Source organism: Pseudophryne corroboree, chromosome 5, assembly GCF_028390025.1.
Source record: "Pseudophryne corroboree isolate aPseCor3 chromosome 5, aPseCor3.hap2, whole genome shotgun sequence".
Classification (NCBI taxonomy): Eukaryota; Metazoa; Chordata; class Amphibia; order Anura; family Myobatrachidae; genus Pseudophryne; species Pseudophryne corroboree.
The window spans coordinates 503,556,476-503,578,361 of NC_086448.1; the positions used below are offsets into that span (position 1 = coordinate 503,556,476).

Below are 21,886 nucleotides of genomic sequence, written 5' to 3' on the forward strand. Positions count from 1 at the left end.
GGCTCAAAACAATGTGATTTTAGGAAATCCAACACTACGTTGAGATCCCAAGGTGCCCCTGGAGGCACAAAAGGGGGCTGAATATGCAGCACTCCCTTAACAACATCTGAACTTCAGGCAGCATCTTTCCAAGCCTTTAACAGCGTAGGAATCACTTCATCTGGAACGCCCTTTTCCGATAGGATTCGGCGTTCAACCGCCAAGCCTTCAAACGCAGCCGCGGTAAGTCTTGGAACAGACAGGGCCCCTGCAGTAACAGGTCCTGTCTGAGAGACAGAGGCCATGGGTCCTCCGAGATCATTTCTTGTAGTTCTGGGTACCAAGTTCTTCTTGGCCAATCCGGAACTACGAGTATAGTTCTTACTCCTCTCTTACTTACTATCCTCAGTACCTTGGGTATGAGAGGAAGAGGAGAGAACACATAAACCGACTGGTACACCCACGGTGTCACTAGTGCGTCCACAGCTATCGCCTGATGGTCTCATAACCTGGCGCAATACTTTTTTAGCTTTTTGTTGAGGCGGGACGCCATCATGTCCACCTGTGGCCGTTCCCAACGGTTCACAATCTGCGTGAAGACTTCTGGATGAAGTCCCCACTCTCCCGGGTGGAGGTCGCGCCTGCTGAGGAAGTCTGCTTCCTAGTTTTCCACACCCGGAATGAACACTGCTGACAGTGTTAGCACATGATACTCCGCCCATCGGAGAATCCTTGTGGCTTCTGCCAACGCCATCCTGCTTCTTGTGCCGCCTTGTCGGTTTACATGGGCGACAGCCGTGATGTTGTCTGACTGAATCAGCACCGGCTGGTTTTGAAGCAGGGGTTCTGCTTGCCTTAGAGCATTGTAAATGGCCCTTAGGTCCAGAATATTTATGTGTAGGGAAGTCTCCTGACTCGACCATTGTCCTCGGAAATTTCTTCCCTGAGTGACTGCTCCCCAACCTCGGAGTCTTGCATCTGTGGTCACCAGGACCCAGTCCTGAATGCCGAATCTGCGGCCCTCGAGAAGATGAGCACTCTGCAGACACCACAGCAGAGACACCCTGGCCCTCGCGGATAGGGTGATCAGCCGATGCATCTGAAGATGCGATCCTCACTTGTCTAACAGGTCCCACTGAAAGTTCCTTGCATGGAACCTGCCGAAGGGAATTGCTTCGTAAGAAGCTACCATCTTTTCCAGGACTCGCGTGCAATGATGCACCGACACCTGTTTTGGTTTCAGGAGGTCTCTGACCAGAGATGACAACTCCTTGGCCTTCTCCTCCGGGAGAAACACCTTCTTCTGTTCTGTGTCCAGAAACATGCCCAATATCAGCAGACGCGTCGTAGGAACCAGCTGCGACTTTGGGATATTCAGAATCCAGCCGTGCTGTTGTAGCACTTCCTGAGATAGTGTTACTCCGATCAACGACTGCTCCTTGGACCTCACCTTTATAAGGAGATCGTCCAAGTACGGGATAATTATAACTCCCTTCTTTCGAAGGAGTATCATCATTTTGGCCATTACCTTGGAATACACCCTCGGTGCCGTGGACAGACCAAACGGCAACGTCTGGAATTGGTAATGTCAGTTCTGTACTACAACCTTGAGGTACTCCTGGTGAGGTGGGTAAATGGGGACATGAAGGTAAGCATCCATGATGTCCAGTGATACCATGTAATCCCCCTCTTCCAGGCTTGCAATAACCGCCCTGAGCGATTCCATTTTGAACTTGAACTTCCTTATATAAGTGTTCAAGGATTTCAAATTTAGAATGGGTCTCACCGAACAGTCTGGTTTCGGTACCACAAACATTGTGGAATAGTAACCCCGTCCCTGTTGAAGGAGGGGAACTTTTATTTTCACCAAGAGATCCACCTGTGAGCGAACCCACTGGTCGCTGAAGTTCCGGAGACGCGCCCCCACCGCACCTGGCTCCGTCTGTGGAGCCCCAGCGTCATGCGGTGGACTTAGTAGAAGCAGGGAAGGATTTTTGTTCCTGGGAACTGGCTGTCTGGTGCAGCTTTTTTCCTCTCCCCCTGCCTCTGGGCAGAAAGGAAGCACCTTTGATCCGCTTGCCTTCCTGAGGCCGAAAGGACTGTACCTGATAGTACGGTGCTTTCTTAGGTTGTGAGGGAGCCTGAGGTAAAAATGTCGATTTCCCAGCTCTTGCTGTGGATACGAGGTCCGAGAGACCATCCCAAAACAATTCCTCACCCTTATAAGGCAAAACCTCCATGTGCCTTTTAGAATCAGCATCACCTGTCCACTGCCGGGTCCATAATACCCTCCTGGCAGAAATGGACATTGCATTAATTCTAGATGCCATCCGGCAAATATCCCTCTGTGCATCCCTCATATATAAGACGACGTCTTTAATATGCTCTATGGTTAGCAAAATAGTATCCCTGTCGAGGGTATCAATATTATCTGACAGGGTATCAGACCACGCTGCAGCAGCACTACACATCCATGCTGAAGCAATTGCAGGTCTCAGTATAGTACCTAAGTGTGTATATACAGACTTCAGGATAGCCTCCTGCTTTCTATCAGCAGGCTCCTTCAAGGCGGCCGTGTCCTGAGACGGCAGTGCCACCTTTTTTGACAAGCGTGTGAGCGCCTTATCCACCCTAGGAGATATCTCCCAACGTGACCTATCCTCTGGCGGGAAAGGGTACGCCATCAGTAACTTTTTAGAAATTACCAGTTTCTTATCGGGGGAACCCCACGCTTCTTCACACACTTCATTCAACTCATCTGATGGGGAAAAAAACACTGGCTACTTTTTCTCCCCAAACATAATACCCTTTTTAGTGGTACCTGGGTTAATGTCAGAAATGTGTAACACATTTTTCATTGCCGTAATCATGCAACGGATGCCCCTTGTGGATTGTGTATATGTCTCATCCTCGTCGACACTGGAGTCAGACTCCGTGTCGACATCTGTGACTGCCATCTGAGGTAGCGGGCGTTTGTGAGCCCCTGATGGTCTTTGAGACGCCTGGGCAGGCACGGGCTGAGAAGCCGGCTGTCCCACGGCTGTTACGTCATCCAGCCTTTTATGTAAGGAGTTGACACTGTCGGTTAATACCTTCCACATATCCATCCACTCTGGTGTCGACCCCGCAGGGGGTGACATCACACTTATCGGCACCTGCTCCGCCTCCATATAAGCCTCCTCATCAAACATGTCGACACAGCCGTACCGACACACCGCACACACACAGGGAATGCTCTGACTGAGGACAGGACCCCACCAAGTCCTTTGGGGAGACAGAGAGAGAGTATGCCAGCACACACCACAGCGCTATATAATCAGGGATTTACACTAACACAAAGTGATTTTTCCCTATAGCTGCTTTACATATACAGTTTGCGCCTAAATTTAGTGCCCCCCCTCTCTTTTTTACCCTTTGAGCCTGGAAACTGCAGGGGAGAGCCTGGGGAGCTGTCTTCCAGCGGAGCTGTGAAGAAGAAATGGCGCCAGTGTGCTGAGGGAGATAGCCCCGCCCCCTTCCCGGCGGACTTCTCCCGCTCTTATATTTATGTTATGGCAGGGGATTTTTGCACATATATAGTTTTTTAGACTATATTATGTGCTGTTTGCCAAAGTAAGGTACTCTAATTGCAGCCCAGGGCGCCCCCCCCCCCCCAGCGCCCTGCACCCATCAGTGACCGGAGTATGTGGTGTGCATAGGGAGCAATGGCGCACAGCTGCAGTGCTGTGCGCTACCTTAATGAAGACCGGAGTCTTCAGCCGCCGATTTCCAGGATGTTCTTCTTGCTTCTGGCTCTGCAAGGGGGACGGCGGCGCGGCTCCGGGACCGGACGACCGAGGCTGGGCCTGTGTTCGATCCCTCTGGAGCTAATGGTGTCCAGTAGCCTAGAAGCCCAAGCTAGCTGCAAGCAGGTAGGTTCGCTTCTCTCCCCTAAGTCCCTCGTAGCAGTGAGTCTGTTGCCAGCAGATCTCACTGAAAATAAAAAACCTAACAAATACTTTCTTTACTAGAAGCTCAGGAGAGCCCCTAGTGTGCAATCAGCTCGAGCGGGCACAGATTCTAACTGAGGTCTGGAGGAGGGGCATAGAGGGAGGAGCCAGTGCACACCAGATAGTACCTAATCTTTCTTTTAGAGTGCCCAGTCTCCTGCGGAGCCCGTCTATTCCCCATGGTCCTTACGGAGTACCCAGCATCCACTAGGACGTCAGAGAAAGTTTAATTGCAAGATGGGTTTAAAGTTTTCCTTCTGTTAACAATGTTGCTATGCCAAGGCTTTAGGTACGCAACATTTTTTGTCTTCCCACTCCATTTCTGTCAGTTATTTTAGTTAATTGATTTATGGTTATTTCAGTCAGTTATATCAGGTCGCTGAATTATGGTTATTTCTCATTAATTACAGTTCATAAAATCCATCTAGTGGAAAGCCCAGCACAGGATCCCTGTGTGAGAGTTCTGCCCATTGTACACTGATGGGAGGTCTGATCAGAACCCCAACCCCCTACTATGTCTTCTGGGATCCAATGATATCACTCTGTAAAGTTTTCTTCCAAATCCATCCAGTGGCAGGCCCTGAACAGGCTCCCTGGGTCAAAGTTCTGCCCGGCGCATTCCACCTTGAGGTCTGACCAGAACCCTAATTCCCCTACAACGCCTTTGTAAATAGAGATCTAATACAGACCATTTTATCAGATTAGTGATGCACAGATAAAAGTATACATACCTATATCTTCACTTGCAAATCTTACCAGACGCCTAGCCACATAAAGTGGGTCCTCTCCGCCCTCAAGCATTCGACCAAGCCAATATAGAGAGGCATTCTGATCAGATCCGCGCATAGATTTGTGTAGTGCGGATATACAGTTGTAGTGTTCTTCTCCTGTGATCACAACAATAGAAATAAATGTACAAAGTGTAACAAGTTAGACAAGAAAAACAATTATAGAAGAGACTATGGGGTCTATGTATTAAGCCTCGGAGAGAATAAAGTGGACAAATATAAAGTCTCAACCAACCAGCTCCTAACTGTCATTTTTCCAACACAGCTTGTATCATGGAAGTTAGGAGCAGATTGGCTGGTACTTTATTTCCATCCACTTCATCTCTTTTCAATGCTTACTACATAGACCCCTATTCCTCCTCTCCAAACCTAAGGGGTCTATGCACTAAGCCGTGGATAGAGCTAAAGTGGACAGATAAAGTAACAGCCAATCAGCTCCTAACTGCCATGTTACAGGCAGTGTTTGAAAAATGACAGACCTGGTTGGTTGGGACTTGATCTCTCTCCAAGGATTAGTACATAGATCCCTATTTACAGCATATCACCAATACATCTAACTAAGTGTTCTGTATGGTAGTGGGTTGTAGTCATCATGTCAACAATCAAAAGGTCGACCGCTTCATGACAAATGTCATAATATTGACACGTGCAAAATTTCGACACAGTTAAATTGTGGATAAATGGAACGTCAAAATAATATTAATAATAGAAATGTTAGGGTTACGCTTAAACTGGGTGTAGACATAATTTACCTATCAACATCATGTAAATTGACATTGCAGTTGTTGACATTCTGAACTGGATCGAATATATGGGTAGAGGAAAAAACATGGGTCCCACATTTATCATGCATACTAAGAAAATAATTATTAATCATGTACTATACTTATCACGCACGCATCCACATAATTTGGGTGGTCGTGAAGTTGGTGTTTTTTGCAACTTATGATAACCATAAAATATACTGGTTTGCCACCATCAAAGGAATTCTGGGAAGTAATTCCTCCCACAGCAGCCTTTTAGTTCAGCTCACAACATATATGCTTTAAAAATCAGTAGCATGTGCCTCTCAAAGCCATAGGTCTAAGAACATAGAAAATCAGAACTAGAAATTAGGTTTTAATTTCAAGAATAACTTCAGAGCTTACAGTTACAAAAAAGGATTACGAAGAGTACATGATTTTAAAAGTACACACAGATTACAGACAATTTCAAAGAAAAATAAAAGGCTAAAAACATAGTTCAAATCACCTTTCGGAAAAGAACAATGCTTGGAACAAGGCTGCGTCTGAAATAATGTCATCATTCAAGCCGTGTGGCTGCCTTATGTGAATGACACTAAATTACCAACAGGCACACATCTTTACCCTTTCAATGCCAGATTGTTTGTGCCTATGCTTCTAAAGGTCTTGTGTGCCCCCTAATTACTTGCTTCATACATTCTGGGACTCATTTATTCAGAATATAGGGGAACATCTGTAGTTAATAATCGTTTTAATTGTACAGATACACAACCCTCCGTTTAACTTGTTCATATTGGGTAGATTTATGGTCTAGTGGAAAAAAAAATGTATTCCCTAGCAAGATGCCTTCATGAGCAATTCATTTCACTTTCTTTCAAAAGAATTCAACACTTCTGTGGACGGCCAGGAGACAGTACCAGTTACTGTACACATGCCCCTTCTGCTGGGTGCATAAACATACATTATCCTGTTACAATCCAAATGTCGCCTGACTCAGTTTATACAGTTTTACAAATTACATTTTCCATACAGAATATACATTAATACAACATGCAATTTTAATAATAACATATTTTGGGATCAGGTAACGTGATGGATCCCGACAACAATGTAGCAAATTATTTAATCTGTAGACATGCTGATACAGCATATGGGGGTAAATGTATGAAGCAGTAATAAGAGTGGAGAAGTGAACAAGTGGAGAAGTTGCCCATGACAACCAATCAGCTGCTCTGTATAATTATATAGTATGCAAATTATTTATTTATTATTAACAGTTTCTTATATAGCGCAGCAAATTCCGTTGCGCTTTACAATTTGAAATAACAACAAACTGGGTGAGTGGGAGCGAGTAATGAGTGTGGATGAGAGACGCAGGTCTTGTGAAGAGCGAAGAGGTCGGGTTGGGAGATATTTTGAGATAAGCAAAGTGATGTACGTTGGTGTAGTTTGGTTAATAGCCTTGTGTGTAGGTAAAAGTATTTTATATTGAATGAGGTAGAGTACAGGTAACCAATGGAGGGACTGACAGAGTGGATCTGCAGACGATGAACGTCTAGCGAGGAAGATAAGCCTCGCCGCTGCATTCAGAATGGATTGTAGTGGTGAGAGTCTCGTTTTGGGAAGACCAGTTAGGAGACTATTGCAATAATCAATGTGGTAGATAATGAAAGCGTGGATTAGAGTTTTAGCAGTGTCTTGTGTAAGGTATGGTCGTATTTTGGATATGTTTTTTTAGATGCATGTAACATGATCTTGAGACAGATTGAATGTGGGGAACAAAGGACAGATCAGAGAGTCAAGGATGACACCTAGGCTGCGAGCTTGTGAGGTAGGGTATAGTCGAGTTTTCAACAGTTATGGAGATATCAGGTTGGTACCTACTATTGGCCGGTGGAAATATAATTAACTCTGTCTTTGAAATATTCAGTTTGAGGTGGCGGGATGTCATCCAGGATGAAATGGCAGAAAGGCATTCAGTGACACGGTCCAGTACAGATAGGAACAAGTCAGGGGAGGATAGGTAGATTTGAGTATCCCCTGCGAATAGATGATACTGAAAAGCAAAAGAGCTGATTAATTTACCAAGAGATGAGGTATAGATAGAGAAAAGCAAAGGACCCAAGACTGAGCCTTGCGGTACTCCAACTGAAAGAGGTAGCGAAGAGGAGGTAAATTCAGAGAAGCGAACACTGAAGGAGCGATTAGATAAGATAGGAACCAAGAAAGGGCTGTGTCTTTAAGACCTAGGGATTGTAGTGTCTGTATGAGAAGAGAGTGGTCTACAGTGTCAAATGCAGCAGATAGATCTAGAAGAATAAGTAGTGAGTAGTGGCCTTTAGACTTCGTAGTGACCAAATCATTAACCACTTTAGTCAGTGCGGTCTCTGTGGAATGTTGGGAACGGAAGCCTGACTGAAGTGGGTCCAACAAAGTGTATGAGTTAAGAAAGTGCGTGAGTCGAGTGTAGGCAAGTCTCTCAAGTAGCTTAGAGAGACAAGGGAACTGAGAGATAGGGTGGTAGTTTGAGAGAGCATTAGGGTCAGATTTTTTTTTTTTTAAATGGGAGTAATCACTGCATGCTTGAAGAGTGAAGGAAAAATACCAGTAGAGAGAGATTACATATGTTAGTTAAGGTAGGGATGAGCACCAGAGACAGAGCTTTACTTATTTGTGAGGGTAAAGGATCAAGAGGAGAGATAGTAGAGAAGCAGGATAAGAAGAGTGATGATACTTCATCGTCATTTGTGGGATCAAATGAAGAAAGAGTGCCAGAGGGTTCAGGTAAAGAACAGAGCAGGTCACTGGCTGCCGAAGAGCATACCATTTCATCTCGGATCTTATCAATCTTCTCCTTGAAGTAAGAAGCAAGATCCCGTGCCTTGATAGTGGCTGGTGGGGTAGGCGAGGGAGGATTCAGAAGTGATTTAAATGTATTAAAGAGTCATTTGGGGTTAGAGGCTTGAGCAAAGATAAGAGTTTGGAAATATGTTTGTTTGGCAGTGTCCAGGGAATTTTTATAAGAATGGTAGACAGTTTTATATGTGAGGTAGTCACTTGAAATACGAGATTTACGCCACTGACGTTCAAGTTTTCGTGTTTTTGTAGTTGTCTTGTTAATTTGGAGTGCCATGGTTGACATCTAGGCCTACGTAGAGTGTGATGGGTAGCTGGAGCCACTTCATCAAGGGCTAGTTCTAGAGTCTCATTAAGGTGTGATACAGCCATCTCAGGAGAGGTGAATGCAGAAAAAGGTGAAAGCAGTTGTTGGAGTGAAATGGAAAGTTCTTGAAGATTAATAGTGTTAATATTTCTGTGGGTTTGAGGAAGATTGGAGGACTTCAGCAACACAGGGTTTGAATTAACGGAGGAGAGCATGCAGGTGATAAGGTTGTGATCTGAGAGGGGGAAAGGAGTGTTAGTGAGTTCAGAAATGGAGCATAGTCTGGTGAATACTAGATCAAGGCAGTGGCCCTCCTGATGAGTAGAGGAGTCAGTCCTTTAGGAGAGGCCAAGAGAGGAAGTTAGAGAGAGTAGTTTGGAGGCGTGAGCAGCAGATTTTGGACAATCAATAGCAATATTGAAATCACCCATGATAATGGTGGAGATGTCAGAGGAAAGCAAGTGAGGGAGCCAGGCAGAAAAATCTTCCAAAAATTGTTTTGGATGCCCAGGTGGGCGGTAGATAGCTGCAACACGCAGAGAGAAAGGAGAGTAAACCCTAATGGAATGTACTTCAAATTCTGTAAATGTGAGTGATGGAACCTGTAGTAGAACAGTGTATGCATGGGAAAGTAAAAGTCCAACTCCTCCTCCTTTATGGTTACCGGCTCTGGAGGTGTGTGTAAAGTGGAGACCACCATGTGCCAGTGCTGCAGGGGAGGCTGTGTCAGATTGTGTGAGCCAGGTTTCTGTTATAGCCAGCAGATTGATGTTGTTGGATATGAAAAGGTCATGGATTATAATTGTTACTTCAATGCTGATTGGTTGCCATGGGCAAATTCTCCACTGGCTCACTGCTCTACTCTTTTCACTGCTTCATACATTTACCCCATGGTTTGTGCCGTCTTGCCAGTCAGAACCACATTTTTGGCAAACTGACGATAATACAAGGGATGGTTTTGTACACTTTCCATGTCTAAAAATAACTATTGCGATTTGAAATTTGGTCGTTAGTAAATTGCACCATTTGTAAATCCCACGTGGAAACCTGTGGTTTGATCACACCGAAGATTAGCACTTTTCCACTGAAGTCACCCAGACCTTTTTCTAGTGACATTTTAAGCATCACGCATGTCAATAAATCTAGTCTTCTGACATATATTCAAATGTCCTGTAATGATCCCCTAAACCTTAATGGTCTTATTACTGAACAGCACAGTAATTTAAGACCACGCTTACAGAGGGATACGGTCATTAGTTCGACCACACTTAGGTCAACAGTCATTAGGTCGACATGGTCACTAGGTCGACCTAATGACCCATACCCCTTACAGAAATACTGGAGCATGTACATGTCACAGCCTCCTTCCCATGCTGCACTAGGGAAAATCCTGCCTATGAGAGCTCTATCAGTTCTATCAGTACAGGGAGGGTCCCTGAAGTATTTAACAAACAGAGCTGGCCACACTAGTGTACAGTGTTAGCAGTAACCCCCACCATGGCCTTTTTTCTAATATAAATTAGATTTGAAAGGAAACATTATTTTATTAATCTCATTTATACCTACCACTTTTAATGTGATTAATAAATTTTTTACTTATGACTTCTGAATTTATTTTTAAGAAAAGCAAGCAGGAGTACTGCTTATGCAAACTGACCCTTCTGTCTCTAGGAGAAAACCACTCCGGGATACCACTTCTGTAAACTAAAACGAGTGAATGATTTATTACAACTTCACCTAATAGGGTTCAACTTAAAACTTGTAATGAAGACCAGACCAATAGTAGGCAGTACTAGTATCTTCCAATAGATGAGGTCCAAGACCAAGGGGGAATTCAATTAGGTGCAGGGCTTGCCTTGCAATGTGGTTAATAGTTCCGGGATTCATGCCTCGAGCTCTTCAATTAATCTGCATTTACCCAGCGTGGTAAACTATGGTATAACGCGCTCTAACCCATAGATTTTGAGCAAAGTGCTGGAATGTATGTGTTTCCATGTGCGTTAAAATGCAGAGCCTGTATTTCAACATGGATTTTTCCTCAAAGCTCCTAAAGCTGCGATAAAAAATCCTAACTCTTGCGATCAGCGCGTGGGGTCTCCATGTCTAATTGAATCTCCTCCTAAGTTACATTTTAGAAGGAGACATTTATATAATCCACAGCATCCAATGCTTTCACTTTCTGAACTAGAATACAAAATCAACAGATTCTGCTTAATTGCTATGGAAGTTAGATCTTTTTAATTTTTGGCCCAGGAATCTGTACACAAGTTTTCATAAATGTCCTTCAAAATATTCAAAAAAAGTTAATTTTACCTGAACTCAAGAAAAATTAAATCAGAGAGGAACAGGTAAAAGTTTGGTCTTATGTGATGTCTTAATACATGTTACAAATTGCACATGCATTTGGGCTCAAGGCCCACATACATTGGGCGATTTTGAGCTGAAAGCAGCTCACTTAGGTGTTTTGAGCTGCTTTTCAGCTCAAAGCCGCCCAGTGTGTATGCCCAAACGATGAGCGTTGAGCGCTGATGCGCGCTCCCGCTTCATCGCTGGCGGCTGCCGTTCATCTACTGAAGTTAAGATGTTTACATTATTAATCTAACTGTATAGAATGTACACATACTGTACATACATAAGGGGAGAAGGTGCAAATATACTGGCTTGCCATGGAAATGCAGCCATGAACCCTAAATTACAGTGTCCACGCAACCTTCAGCAGCAGCACAACATGCATGGGCCCGGTATGGGTCCACACATGTTTGGCCATGCCCCCATACTATGAGGTCCCAGGAGATCTGGTGGCCCTGGACATATATAGATGTTGCTCAGCAGTACAATACCATGTATTGTTCCCCAGTTGCCTACAACCAATGTGCAGTAAAGGATAAGTCTAAATCTATTCTATTATTAGCTATACGTACTGACATGAGATTTTCATGCATATTACGCACTTAAACAGCGACTCAGCTACTGCATTCTTTATTGATAAACCACATGACATTTGCTACTATCTTACTCAGCATTGATAAGTGTGTTAGATACTTAAGAACTACAAGTCAGTTTTGGCAGGCTACTAATCAGAAATACGTTTTTAAGAACATTCACATCATCATAAAAACATATGCAGCACTATCTACATAAATGAATTCAGATTCTCTAGCAGCAAAATACTCAAATTGCAAAAAAAAAACAAAAACAAAAAACCTTAATACAGGTTGAGTATCCCAAATCGAAATGTGTTTTTTGATGGCTCAATGTACACAAACTTTGTTTAATACACAAAGTTATAAAAAATATTGTATTAAATGACCTTCAGGCTGTGTGTATAAGGTGTATATGAAACATAAATGAATTGTGTGAATGTAGACACACTTTGTTTAATGCACAAAGTTATAAAAAATATTGGCTAAAATTACCTTCAGGCTGTGTGTATAAGGTGTATATGTAACATAAATGTATTCTGTGCTTAGACTTAGGTCCCATCACCATGATATCTCATTATGGTATGCAATTATTCCAAACTACGGAAAAATTCCATATCCAAAATTCCTCTGGTCCCAAGCATTTTGGATAAGGGATACTCAACCTGTACTGTAGGCCAGGCCTGGCAAACCTGTGGCTCTCCAGCTGTTGTGAAACTACAAATCTCAGCTTGCCCTGTCACAGTTTTGTTATTAGTTAATGCTAAAAAGTGGCAGGGCATGTTGGGACTTGTAGTTTCACAACAGCTGGAGAGCCACAGGTTGGCCAGGCCTGTTGTAGGCAATTTGCTTACAGTTAGTCATTTTATTTATTCGTTTTGTTTCTATTGGCTAAACTCTGCATTTACCTGTTTATGTAAAAAAGAAAAAAAAAGAAAAAAAATCAAATTTGCGTTACTTTCTTTTAATTTTTTTAACATGCAGTATGCACATCTTCACTTCTACTGTATTTTTAGAAATATATATATACATAATTTTACTTTCAAACAATGCAGTAACTACATTGTCTCACCCTAGAGCAGGGACATGCGGTGAGCTATATAGCTCAGGAGGCGCTGGCTAGTACCAGAGCCAGATTTACACACAATATATGAGCCATAGTGTACATCTGGGCATTATACACAGGTGCAACAGTGTAAACTCCTTGATATTTGGTGAGATTTGATCAGAGATGTGCGGAAAAGTTAGCCAGGTGAGGCACTGCCTCACCTGCCATAGACTTTTCACTCCAGAGTTTTGGCTATAAAAATTATTAGAATAATACAAAGAAGATATTTCAAACATATTCTTTGTATTTTTCATATACTTTATACAGTCAAATCTCCGGCACAAACATTAATATGACAGGAAAGGCTCTGCCTCACCCCACCGCACGTCACTGCCCTAGAGGCATCAAAGACCCTCATTCACTCATTAGTCTTCTCTAGACTTGACTACTGTAACCGCCTCCTATATGGTCTCTCTGGTTCCCACCTCTCTCCGAGTCCTCAATGCTTGTAGTCTGCTATTCCTCCTCTCCAAACCAACTACTTCTGCCTCCCACCTCCACCAGGCACTTTACTGGCTCTTCTTTTTTCTTCAGAATCTAATTTAAACACCTTACACTCACCTATCAAGCCCTTACCGAATTCACTCCATCCTACATTTTCGACCTCATCTCCCTTCACACTTCAATCCGCCCCCTTCACTCCGCCTCTCCTCCCAATTGATTACCCCCTCCCACTTTCAAAATGTTTCTGTGCTGCTCGCCACCACTGGAACTCTCTCCTTCCTCCACTTAGACCCTCCACTTATTTTTCACAGCTTTAAACAAACGCTCAAAATTCCCTTTTTTATTAAAGCCTTACAGCTCTCATCCTTGATGCTCCTCCCTCACTGTCTCTCCCCTTTTTGTCACCTCTGGCTGCCATTCCCCTCGAAACTGTAAGCTCTCATGAGCAGAGCCCTCTTCCCTCTTGTGCTACTCCCATGCCCACATTAGTGTTACATCTGTAGGCTCAATATGCAGCATTAACTCTGTGGCTCCCTGCTAATACTTCAGAGTACAATACTCCTATATTTACAGTTTCTTTTCTGAGTAGACACAAACCTTGATGAATGTGTGTTTTAGATGTTTATCATTTACAGTATATTGGCATTAAAGAAAGCCACAGATGTGTCCTCATACACTTTTGCTGCAGTCGCTCTAAACATCCTTTCGTGACACGCCTTGTCCTTTGCGAATCTAGCAACAATCTAGCACTAGATTTGCTGGTGCTAGATTTGCGAATCTAGCACCAGCGATAGCCCAAGCATCGCTATTGCTGTGGGGGGTACACGCGGACAGATCATGCTTAAAATCTAAGCAATCTAGTCAGATTGCTTAGATTATCGCTCCGTGAGTACCCCCCTTTAGTTGCTCGAATATGAGCTTTAATCTCATTGCAAAACGAGACTGCACTAATGAATTTGATATTCTACACTAGTATATCTATGTGTGCAAAGTGTCTGTATCTATGTCCAAAGTGTATGTAGCGCTTGTGGCTTTGTTTCACACCAAATTCCGTTGAGCTTTGTATACAGTTTAATATCATTAGTATAATCTACGTAGACTGTGATGTCAGTAACGCCTAATTTGTAAAATCTGATGAAAGAATATAACGGGCAAATTTACGCACTACGGCACCTACAAATATAGATAACTTACTGTTCAGTATGATGTGATGTCCACAAAATCATATCCATTAATAACTGTGAGCAATTTCAGTAAACTATAAGGAAGTACAGTATTTCACATGAGCACACAACATCTAGAGCATATGCAGCAATAAAAGAAAAAGCAGGGGTTGTGGTATACTACACAAAAAAAATAAGATTTTTCGTACCCACCGGTAAATCCTTTTCTCGTAGTCCGTAGAGGATGCTGGGGTCCACATTAGTACCATGGGATATAGACGGGTCTACCGGGAGCCATTGGCACTTTAAGAGTTTAAGAGTGTGGTCTGGCTCCTCCCTCTATGCCCCTCCTACCAGACTCAGTCTAGAAACTGTGCCCGAGGAGACGACATACTTCGAGAGAAGGACTTAAAGATAGTGGTGAGATTCATACCAGCTCACACATACAAGGCATGTCAAGTCAACTAACTTGAACTAATCCGCAACCGGCTGAAGCATTACTTACCCAGTAACTATGTAGTACTGAATTAAACGAAGTGGTACTGAACCAAATAACATATGCAGGAAAACGAAGCGCTGGGCGGGAGCCCAGCATCCTCTACGGACTACGAGAAAAGGATTTACTGGTAGGTACCAAAATCCTATTTTCTCTAACGTCCTAGAGGATGCTGGGGTCCACATTAGTACCATGGGGATGTACCAAAGCTCCCAGAACGGGAGGGAGAGCGCGGAGGCTCCTGCAGAACTGATTGACCGAACTTCAGATCATCAGAGGCCAAAGTATCGAACTTGTAGAACCGTGCAAACGTGTTCAACCCCGACCAAGTTGCCACTCAGCAAAGCTGCGTTGCTGAGACACCCCGGGCAGCCGCCCAGGAAGACCCCACCTTACGGGTAGAGTGGGCCTTAACAGATTTTGGACATTGCAGTCCTGCCGTAGAATAGGCATGCTGGATAGTGAACCTAATCCAGCGAGAAATAGACTGCTTAGAAGCAGGACACCCAATTTTCTTGGGATCGTACAGGACAAAGAGTCCAATTTCCTGTGACGAGAAGTTCTCTTCACATAAACCTTCAGAGCCCTCACAACATCCAAGGACCTTGAAGTAATCGAGGGCTCAGTAGCCACTGGCACCACAATAGGTTGGTTGATATGAAATGCCGACACGACCTTTGGAAAGAACTGAAGAGTCCGGAGCTCAGCTCTATCCTCATGGAAGATCAAGTAAGGGCTTTTGCATGACAAAGCCCCCAGCTCAGAGACACGCCTAGCAGAAGCTAAGGCCAACAAAGTGACCACCTTCCATGTAAGAAATTTGAGCTCCACCTCCTGTAGAGGCTCAAACCAATCCGACTGGAGAAACTGCAACACCACGTTAAGGTCCCAAGGCGCCGTAGGCGGTACAAAGGGAGGTTGGATATGCAGAACCCCCTTCAAAAAGGTCTGAAACTCTGGGAGGGCAGCCAATTGTTTCTGAAAGAAAATGGACAGGGCTGAAATCTGGATCTTCACAGATCCCAATCTCAGCCCCATATCTACTCCTGCGTGCAGAAAGAGGAGGAAACATCCTAGTTGAAATTCCACTGCAGGAAACTTCTTGGACTCACACCAAGAGACATATTTCTTCCAAATACGATGGTAATGTTTAGACGTTACCCCTTTCCTAGACTTTTTTTTTTTATGAGGGTAGGGAATCACTTCTTTCGGAATACCCTTCCGAGCAAGAATCAGGCGCTCAACTTCCATGCCGTCAAACGCAGCCACGGTAAGTCTTGATAGGCGAACGGACCCTGTTGCAGAAGTTCCTTCCGAAGAGGAAGAGGCCTCGGCTCTTCTTGCAGTAGATCCAGAAGGTCCGTGTACCAAGCCCGCCTTGGCCAGTCTGGGGCAATGAGGATCGCTTGAACCCTTGTTTTCCTTATGAGCTTTAAGATTCTTGGGATAAGTGGGAGTGGTGGAAATACTTACACTGACCGGAACACCCACTGAGACAACAGGGCGTCCACCGCCACTGCCTGAGGGTCTCTCAACCTGGAACAATAACGCCGAAGCTTCTTGTTGAGACAAGAGGCCATCATGTCTATTTGGGGTAGACCCCAAAGATTTGTTACCTCCTTGAACACCTCCGGATGGAGGCCCCACTCTCCCGGATGGAGATCGTGTCTGCTGAGGAAGTCTGCTTCCCAGTTGTCTACTCCCGGAATGAAGACAGCTGAAAGCGCCAACACGTACTTTTCCGTCCAGAGGAGTATTCTAGTGACCTCTGACATCGCCGCCCTGCTCTTCGTTCCGCCCTGTCGGTTTATGTAAGCCACTGTTGTAACGTTGTCCGACTGTACTTGAATGGCCCGGTTTCTTAGAAGAGGGGCCACCTGAAGAAGACCGTTGTAGACGGTTCTTAGTTCCAGAATGTTGATGGGCACACTGGCTTCTAGGTATGACCACCTTCCCTGGAATGTTACCCCCTGAGTGACTGCTCCCCGGAGGCTCGCATCCGTCGTTAGCAGGACCCAGTCCTGAATCACGAACCTGCGGCCCTCCAGCAGGTGAGGCAATTGGAGCCACCAGAGGAGTGAAATCCTCTCCCTTGGCGACAGACGAATTCTCTGATGCATGTGGAGGTGAGATCTCGACCACTTGTCCAGTAGAAATGTATGAGCATGGAACCTCCCGTACTGGAGAGCCTCGTAAGAGGCCAACATCTTTCCCAAAAGGCGAATGCATTGATGAACCGACACCCGGGGAGGCTTCAAAACATCCCGGACCATAGATTGGATCACCACTGCCTTGTCCCTTGGATGGAAGACCCGCTGTACTTCCGTATCCAGGATCATTCCCAGAAAAGACAATCTCCGGGTTGGATCCAAATGTGACTTTGCAAAGTTCAGAATCTACCCGTGACTCTGAAGCAGCCCTGTTGTGAGAGCAATGGACTGTAGCAGCTGTTCCCAGGACGACGCCTTTATCAGGAGATCGTCCAGATAAGGAATGATGTTCACCCCCCCGCTTGTGGAGCAGCACCATCATCTCCGCCATTACCTTGGTAAACACCCTCGGCGCTGTCTAGAGGCCGAACGGCAGGGCCTGGAACTGAACATGACAGTCCTGCAATGCAAAGCGGAGATAAGCCTGATGCGGCAACCAGATCGGAACGTGAAGGTACACATCCTTGATATCCAAGGATACCAGGAATTACCCCTCTTTCAGACCTGATATTACCGCCCTGAGAGACTCCATCTTGAACTTGAACTCCTTCAATGATTTCAGGTTCAGGATGGGCATGACCGAACCATCCAGTTTCGGTACCACAAAAAGGTTTGAATAGTAACCTTTGACTTGTGCCTCTACCAGCCATTGAACAGCCTCCAGTAGTACTGTGCTGTCCTCCAACAGAGTTGGCAAGCCCGACTTGAACTGTAGCAGCCTGTATCCCTGAGAGACAATATCCAACACCCAGGGATCCAGGCCGGAGGAGACCCAGACGTGACTGAACTGTCTGAGTCTTGACCCCCGGGGGCCCCACCTCCGGGCCGTCCCGTCCACCGTCATGCGGAGGACTTAGGAGTACCCGAAGTAGGCTTTTGTTCTTGGGAACCTGCAGCGGCAGGCTTCTTGGACTTAACCTTACCTCCTCTGAAGAAGGAACCGGAAGACTTGGCCTTTCTTGTTGGGCCGAAAGGACTGCTGCGAAGCTGAGGAGAAGGACCTCTTCGGAGCAGGAGCTGCTGAGGGAAGATACGGAGACTTACCCGCTGTAGCGGTAGATATCCACGCGTCTAGGACTTCCCCAAAGAGAGCTTGACCTGTATAGGGCAGCGACTCCACACTTTTTCTGGATTCCGCGTCGGCCGACCACTGGCGAAGCCACAGTCCCCGACGAGCTGAAACCGACATGGAAGAAATTCCCGCATGAAACCTGCAGAATCATGAATGTTACGTAAATACAATGCAACGGCATCCCTATCCATCGTATCCAAATCCTCCATCAAGGCAGCCGACCATTTCACTATAGCCTTAGCAATCCATGCACTAGCAATAGTGGGACGTAATATGGCTCCTGAAGCAGTGTACACTGATTTCAGAGTATTATCAATTTTCCTATCTGCCGGCTCCTTCAAGGTAGATCCCGGAACAGGCAAAACCACCTTCTTTGAGAGTCTAGATACAGAAGCGGCAATGATTGGCGGGTTTTCCCACTTTTTCCTGTCCTCCTCAGGGAAAGGAAAAGCTACCAGAACCCTTTTAGGGATCTGAAACTTCTTTTCAGGGTTCACCCAGGCCTTTTCAAATATAGCATTCAGCTCTTTTGATGCAGGGAAGGTTAGCGAAGCTTTCTTGTTTTCAGTGAAGAAAGCCTCCTCAACCTGCTCAGGTGTGGTATCATTAACATTTAACACATCCTTGATCGCCTCTATCAACAGCTGCACCCCCCTTGCAAGAGATGCGGACCCCCACAACACATCCCCGTCACCATCTGTAGTGTCAGAATCGGTATCCGTGTCGTTTCGTGTTACCTGCACAAGCGCACTTTTGTGGGGATATATAGCGGGGCCCGAGGTACCCGACAAGGGCCACACAGCCATAGAGGACTGCAATACCTGGGTTGCCGACTCAGTACTGGTAACCCTGTCAGCAATCTGGGACATCCAAGTCCTGATAGAGGAAAACCACTCTGGTTTCCTTGCTGGAATCTGTGCTAAACCAGTGCTAACCTGACTGCATGGAATGGGATCAACCTGGGAGGATAAATCCTCAGCAGCATAAGATGCAGTATCCCTGGACATAGCTGCTAGTGACCACCAAACACACCACACACACACACACACACAGGATGGGGTAGGACAGAGTTTCCCCCCTCAAGAATGGCAAGAGAGAGACAGAGATTGGAGCCAACCCACACCAGCGCTTTCTATACTAAGAGACATCTCTTACCAGTGCTGACTTGTGCTCCTTAATAGGACACACAGTCAAGTATTCAGCCTCCCCGCCTTTCTACAACCCCATGGTACCGTACAGTAACTGGAGCTGCCGTGAAGTGGATGAGGATCTTCCTTCAGTATGCAGCATGGAGGAAAATACCGGTGGAACGCTGCAGGTCCGCTCTGAGGAGAAGCTCCGCCCCCTTCCCGGTGCTGTCTTCCTGCTCAGCAGTGTTTAAACCTTGGTCTGAGAAGTTGTGCTGGCTAGATCCCAGGGGCCCGACAGGCTTGCTGACCAAGTATGAGGGGTAAGCGCTGGCCCAGGGCGCCCGTCACAGCACCGCACAGTGTGCCCCCCTCCCCTGTTGCCGCCATCTTTACACCGGCCCCCCGCTTACCGGGGGGGGGGGGGTCGGTGACTAACTCACCACATTCATCAGCTCTGTAAGGGGTCGACGGCATGCTGCTGGGGTGAGTGGTGCCCCTGCGGGACCGATCAGCCCACACTCTTAATATTTCAATTTTAAGGCTTTGTTTGGTGGTATAATTCTTTGGGGTAGAGCTGAAGCACTAGCACAAACATAAAACAAGTAATCATAAAATCCATTAATAAGAAACAATAGTCATATGCAAGTATAAAACAGGTACGCAGTAGGGCAAAAGATGGAATTATTCGCCATGGGATCCAGACTCTGGGTCAACACCACTTAGGTCGACACCAGATGGTCGACCGTGGCCATGTCGACACTAGAAATAAGTCGAAATGGCCATTAGGTCGACTTGGACAAGGTCAACGTGCAAAAAGGTTGAAATGAGTTTTTCACATTTTTTTTCTTTTTCTTTTTACTTTTTCATACTTTACTAACCACGTGGATTACGATTGGGAACGGTAACCTGTGCCGAGCGCAGTGGGGCGACGGATCTTGCCCGAACACTAATTGGGGTTCCCGGTCACTTTACGAAGAAAACAACACCAAAAATAAGATTTTACTCACCGGTAAATCTATTTCTCGTAGTCTGTAGTGGATGCTGGGGACTCCGTAAGGACCATGGGGATTAGCGGCTCCGCAGGAGACTGGGCACAACTAAAGAAAGCTTTAGGACTACCTGGTGTGCACTGGCTCCTCCCACTAAGACCAGACCTCAGTTAGGATACTGTGCCCGGAAGAGCTGACACAAATAGGAAGGATTTTGAATCCCGGGTAAGACTCATACCAGCCACACCAATCACACCGTATAACTCGTGATACAATACCCAGTTAACAGTATGATAACAACTGAGCCTCTCAACAGATGGCTCAACAATAACCCTTTAGTTAGGCAATAACTATATACAAGTATTGCAGACAATCCGCACTTAGGGATGGGCGCCCAGCATCCACTACGGACTACGAGAAATAGATTTACCGGTGAGTAAAATCTTAATTTTCTCTAACGTCCTAAGTTGATGCTGGGGACTCCATAAGGACCATGGGGATTATACCAAAGCTCCCAAACGGGCGGGAGAGTGCGGATGACTCTGCAGCACCGAATGAGCAAACTCTAGGTCCTCCTCAGCCAGGGTATCAAACTTGTAGACTCTTGCAAGAGTGTTTGACCCCGACCAAGTAACAGCTCGGCAAATTTGTAAAGCCGAGACCCCTCGGGCAGCCGCCCAAGAAGAGCCCACTTTACTCGTGGAATGGGCTTTTACAGATTTAGGGTGCGGCAGTCCAGCCGCAGAATGTGCAAGTTGAATCGTGCTACAGATCCAGCGAGCAATAGTCTGCTTAGAAGCAGGAGCACCCAGCTTGTTGGGTGCATACAGGATAAATAGCGAGTCAGTCTTTCTGACTCCAGCCGTCCTGGAAACATATTTTTCAGGGCCCTGACTACGTCCAGAAAACTTGGAATCCTCCAAGTCCCAAGTAGCCGCAGGCACCACAATAGGTTGGTTCACATGAAAAACTGATACCACCTTAGGAAGGAATTGGGAACGAGTCCTCAATTCCGCCTTATCCATATAAAATACAGATAAGGGCTTTTGCATGACAAAGCCGCCAATTCTGATACACGCCTGGCCGACGCCAAGGCCCACAGCATGACCACTTTCCACGTGAGGTATTGTAGCTCCACGGATTTAAGTGGCTCAACTCAATGCGACTTCAGGAAATCCAACACTACGTTGAGATCCCACGTTGCCACTGGAGGCACAAACGGGGGCTGACTATGCAGCACTCCCTTAACAAAAGTCCGAACTTCAGGCAGTGAAGCCTGTTCTATTTTGGAAGAAAATCGATAGAGCCGAAATCTGGACCTTCATGGAACCCAATTTTAGGCCCATAGTCACCTCTGACTGTAGGAAGTGCAGAAATCGACCTAGCTGAAATTTCTCCTTTGGGGCCTTCCTGGCCTCACAGCACGCAACATATTTCCACCATATGCGGTGATAATGGTTTGCGTTCACTTCTTTCCTAGCTTTAAATAGCGTAGGGATAACTTCCTCCGGAATGCCCTTTTCCTTCAGGATCCGGCGTTCAACCGCCATGCCGTCAAACGCAGCTGCAGCAGGTCCTGTCTGAGCGGCAGAGGCCATGGGTCCTCTGAGATCATTTCTTGGAGTTCTGGTTACCAAGCTCTTCTTGGCCAACCCGGAACAATGAGTATAGTTCTTACTCCTCTCCTTCTT

At 45.7% G+C, this 21,886-nt stretch overlaps 1 protein-coding gene across 2 annotated transcripts in view; it reads right to left on the reverse strand.

The window, feature by feature from the left end:
- The window catches only part of WRNIP1 (WRN helicase interacting protein 1), a 203,635-nt gene that overhangs the window by 37,900 nt on the left and 143,849 nt on the right, over positions 1–21,886 (reverse strand). For both annotated transcript variants that reach the window (XM_063923048.1, XM_063923047.1), the window contains one exon: positions 4,700–4,855. In XM_063923048.1, the coding sequence (XP_063779118.1) occupies positions 4,700–4,855 (156 nt within the window). The remainder of the gene's footprint in view (positions 1–4,699; positions 4,856–21,886) is intronic.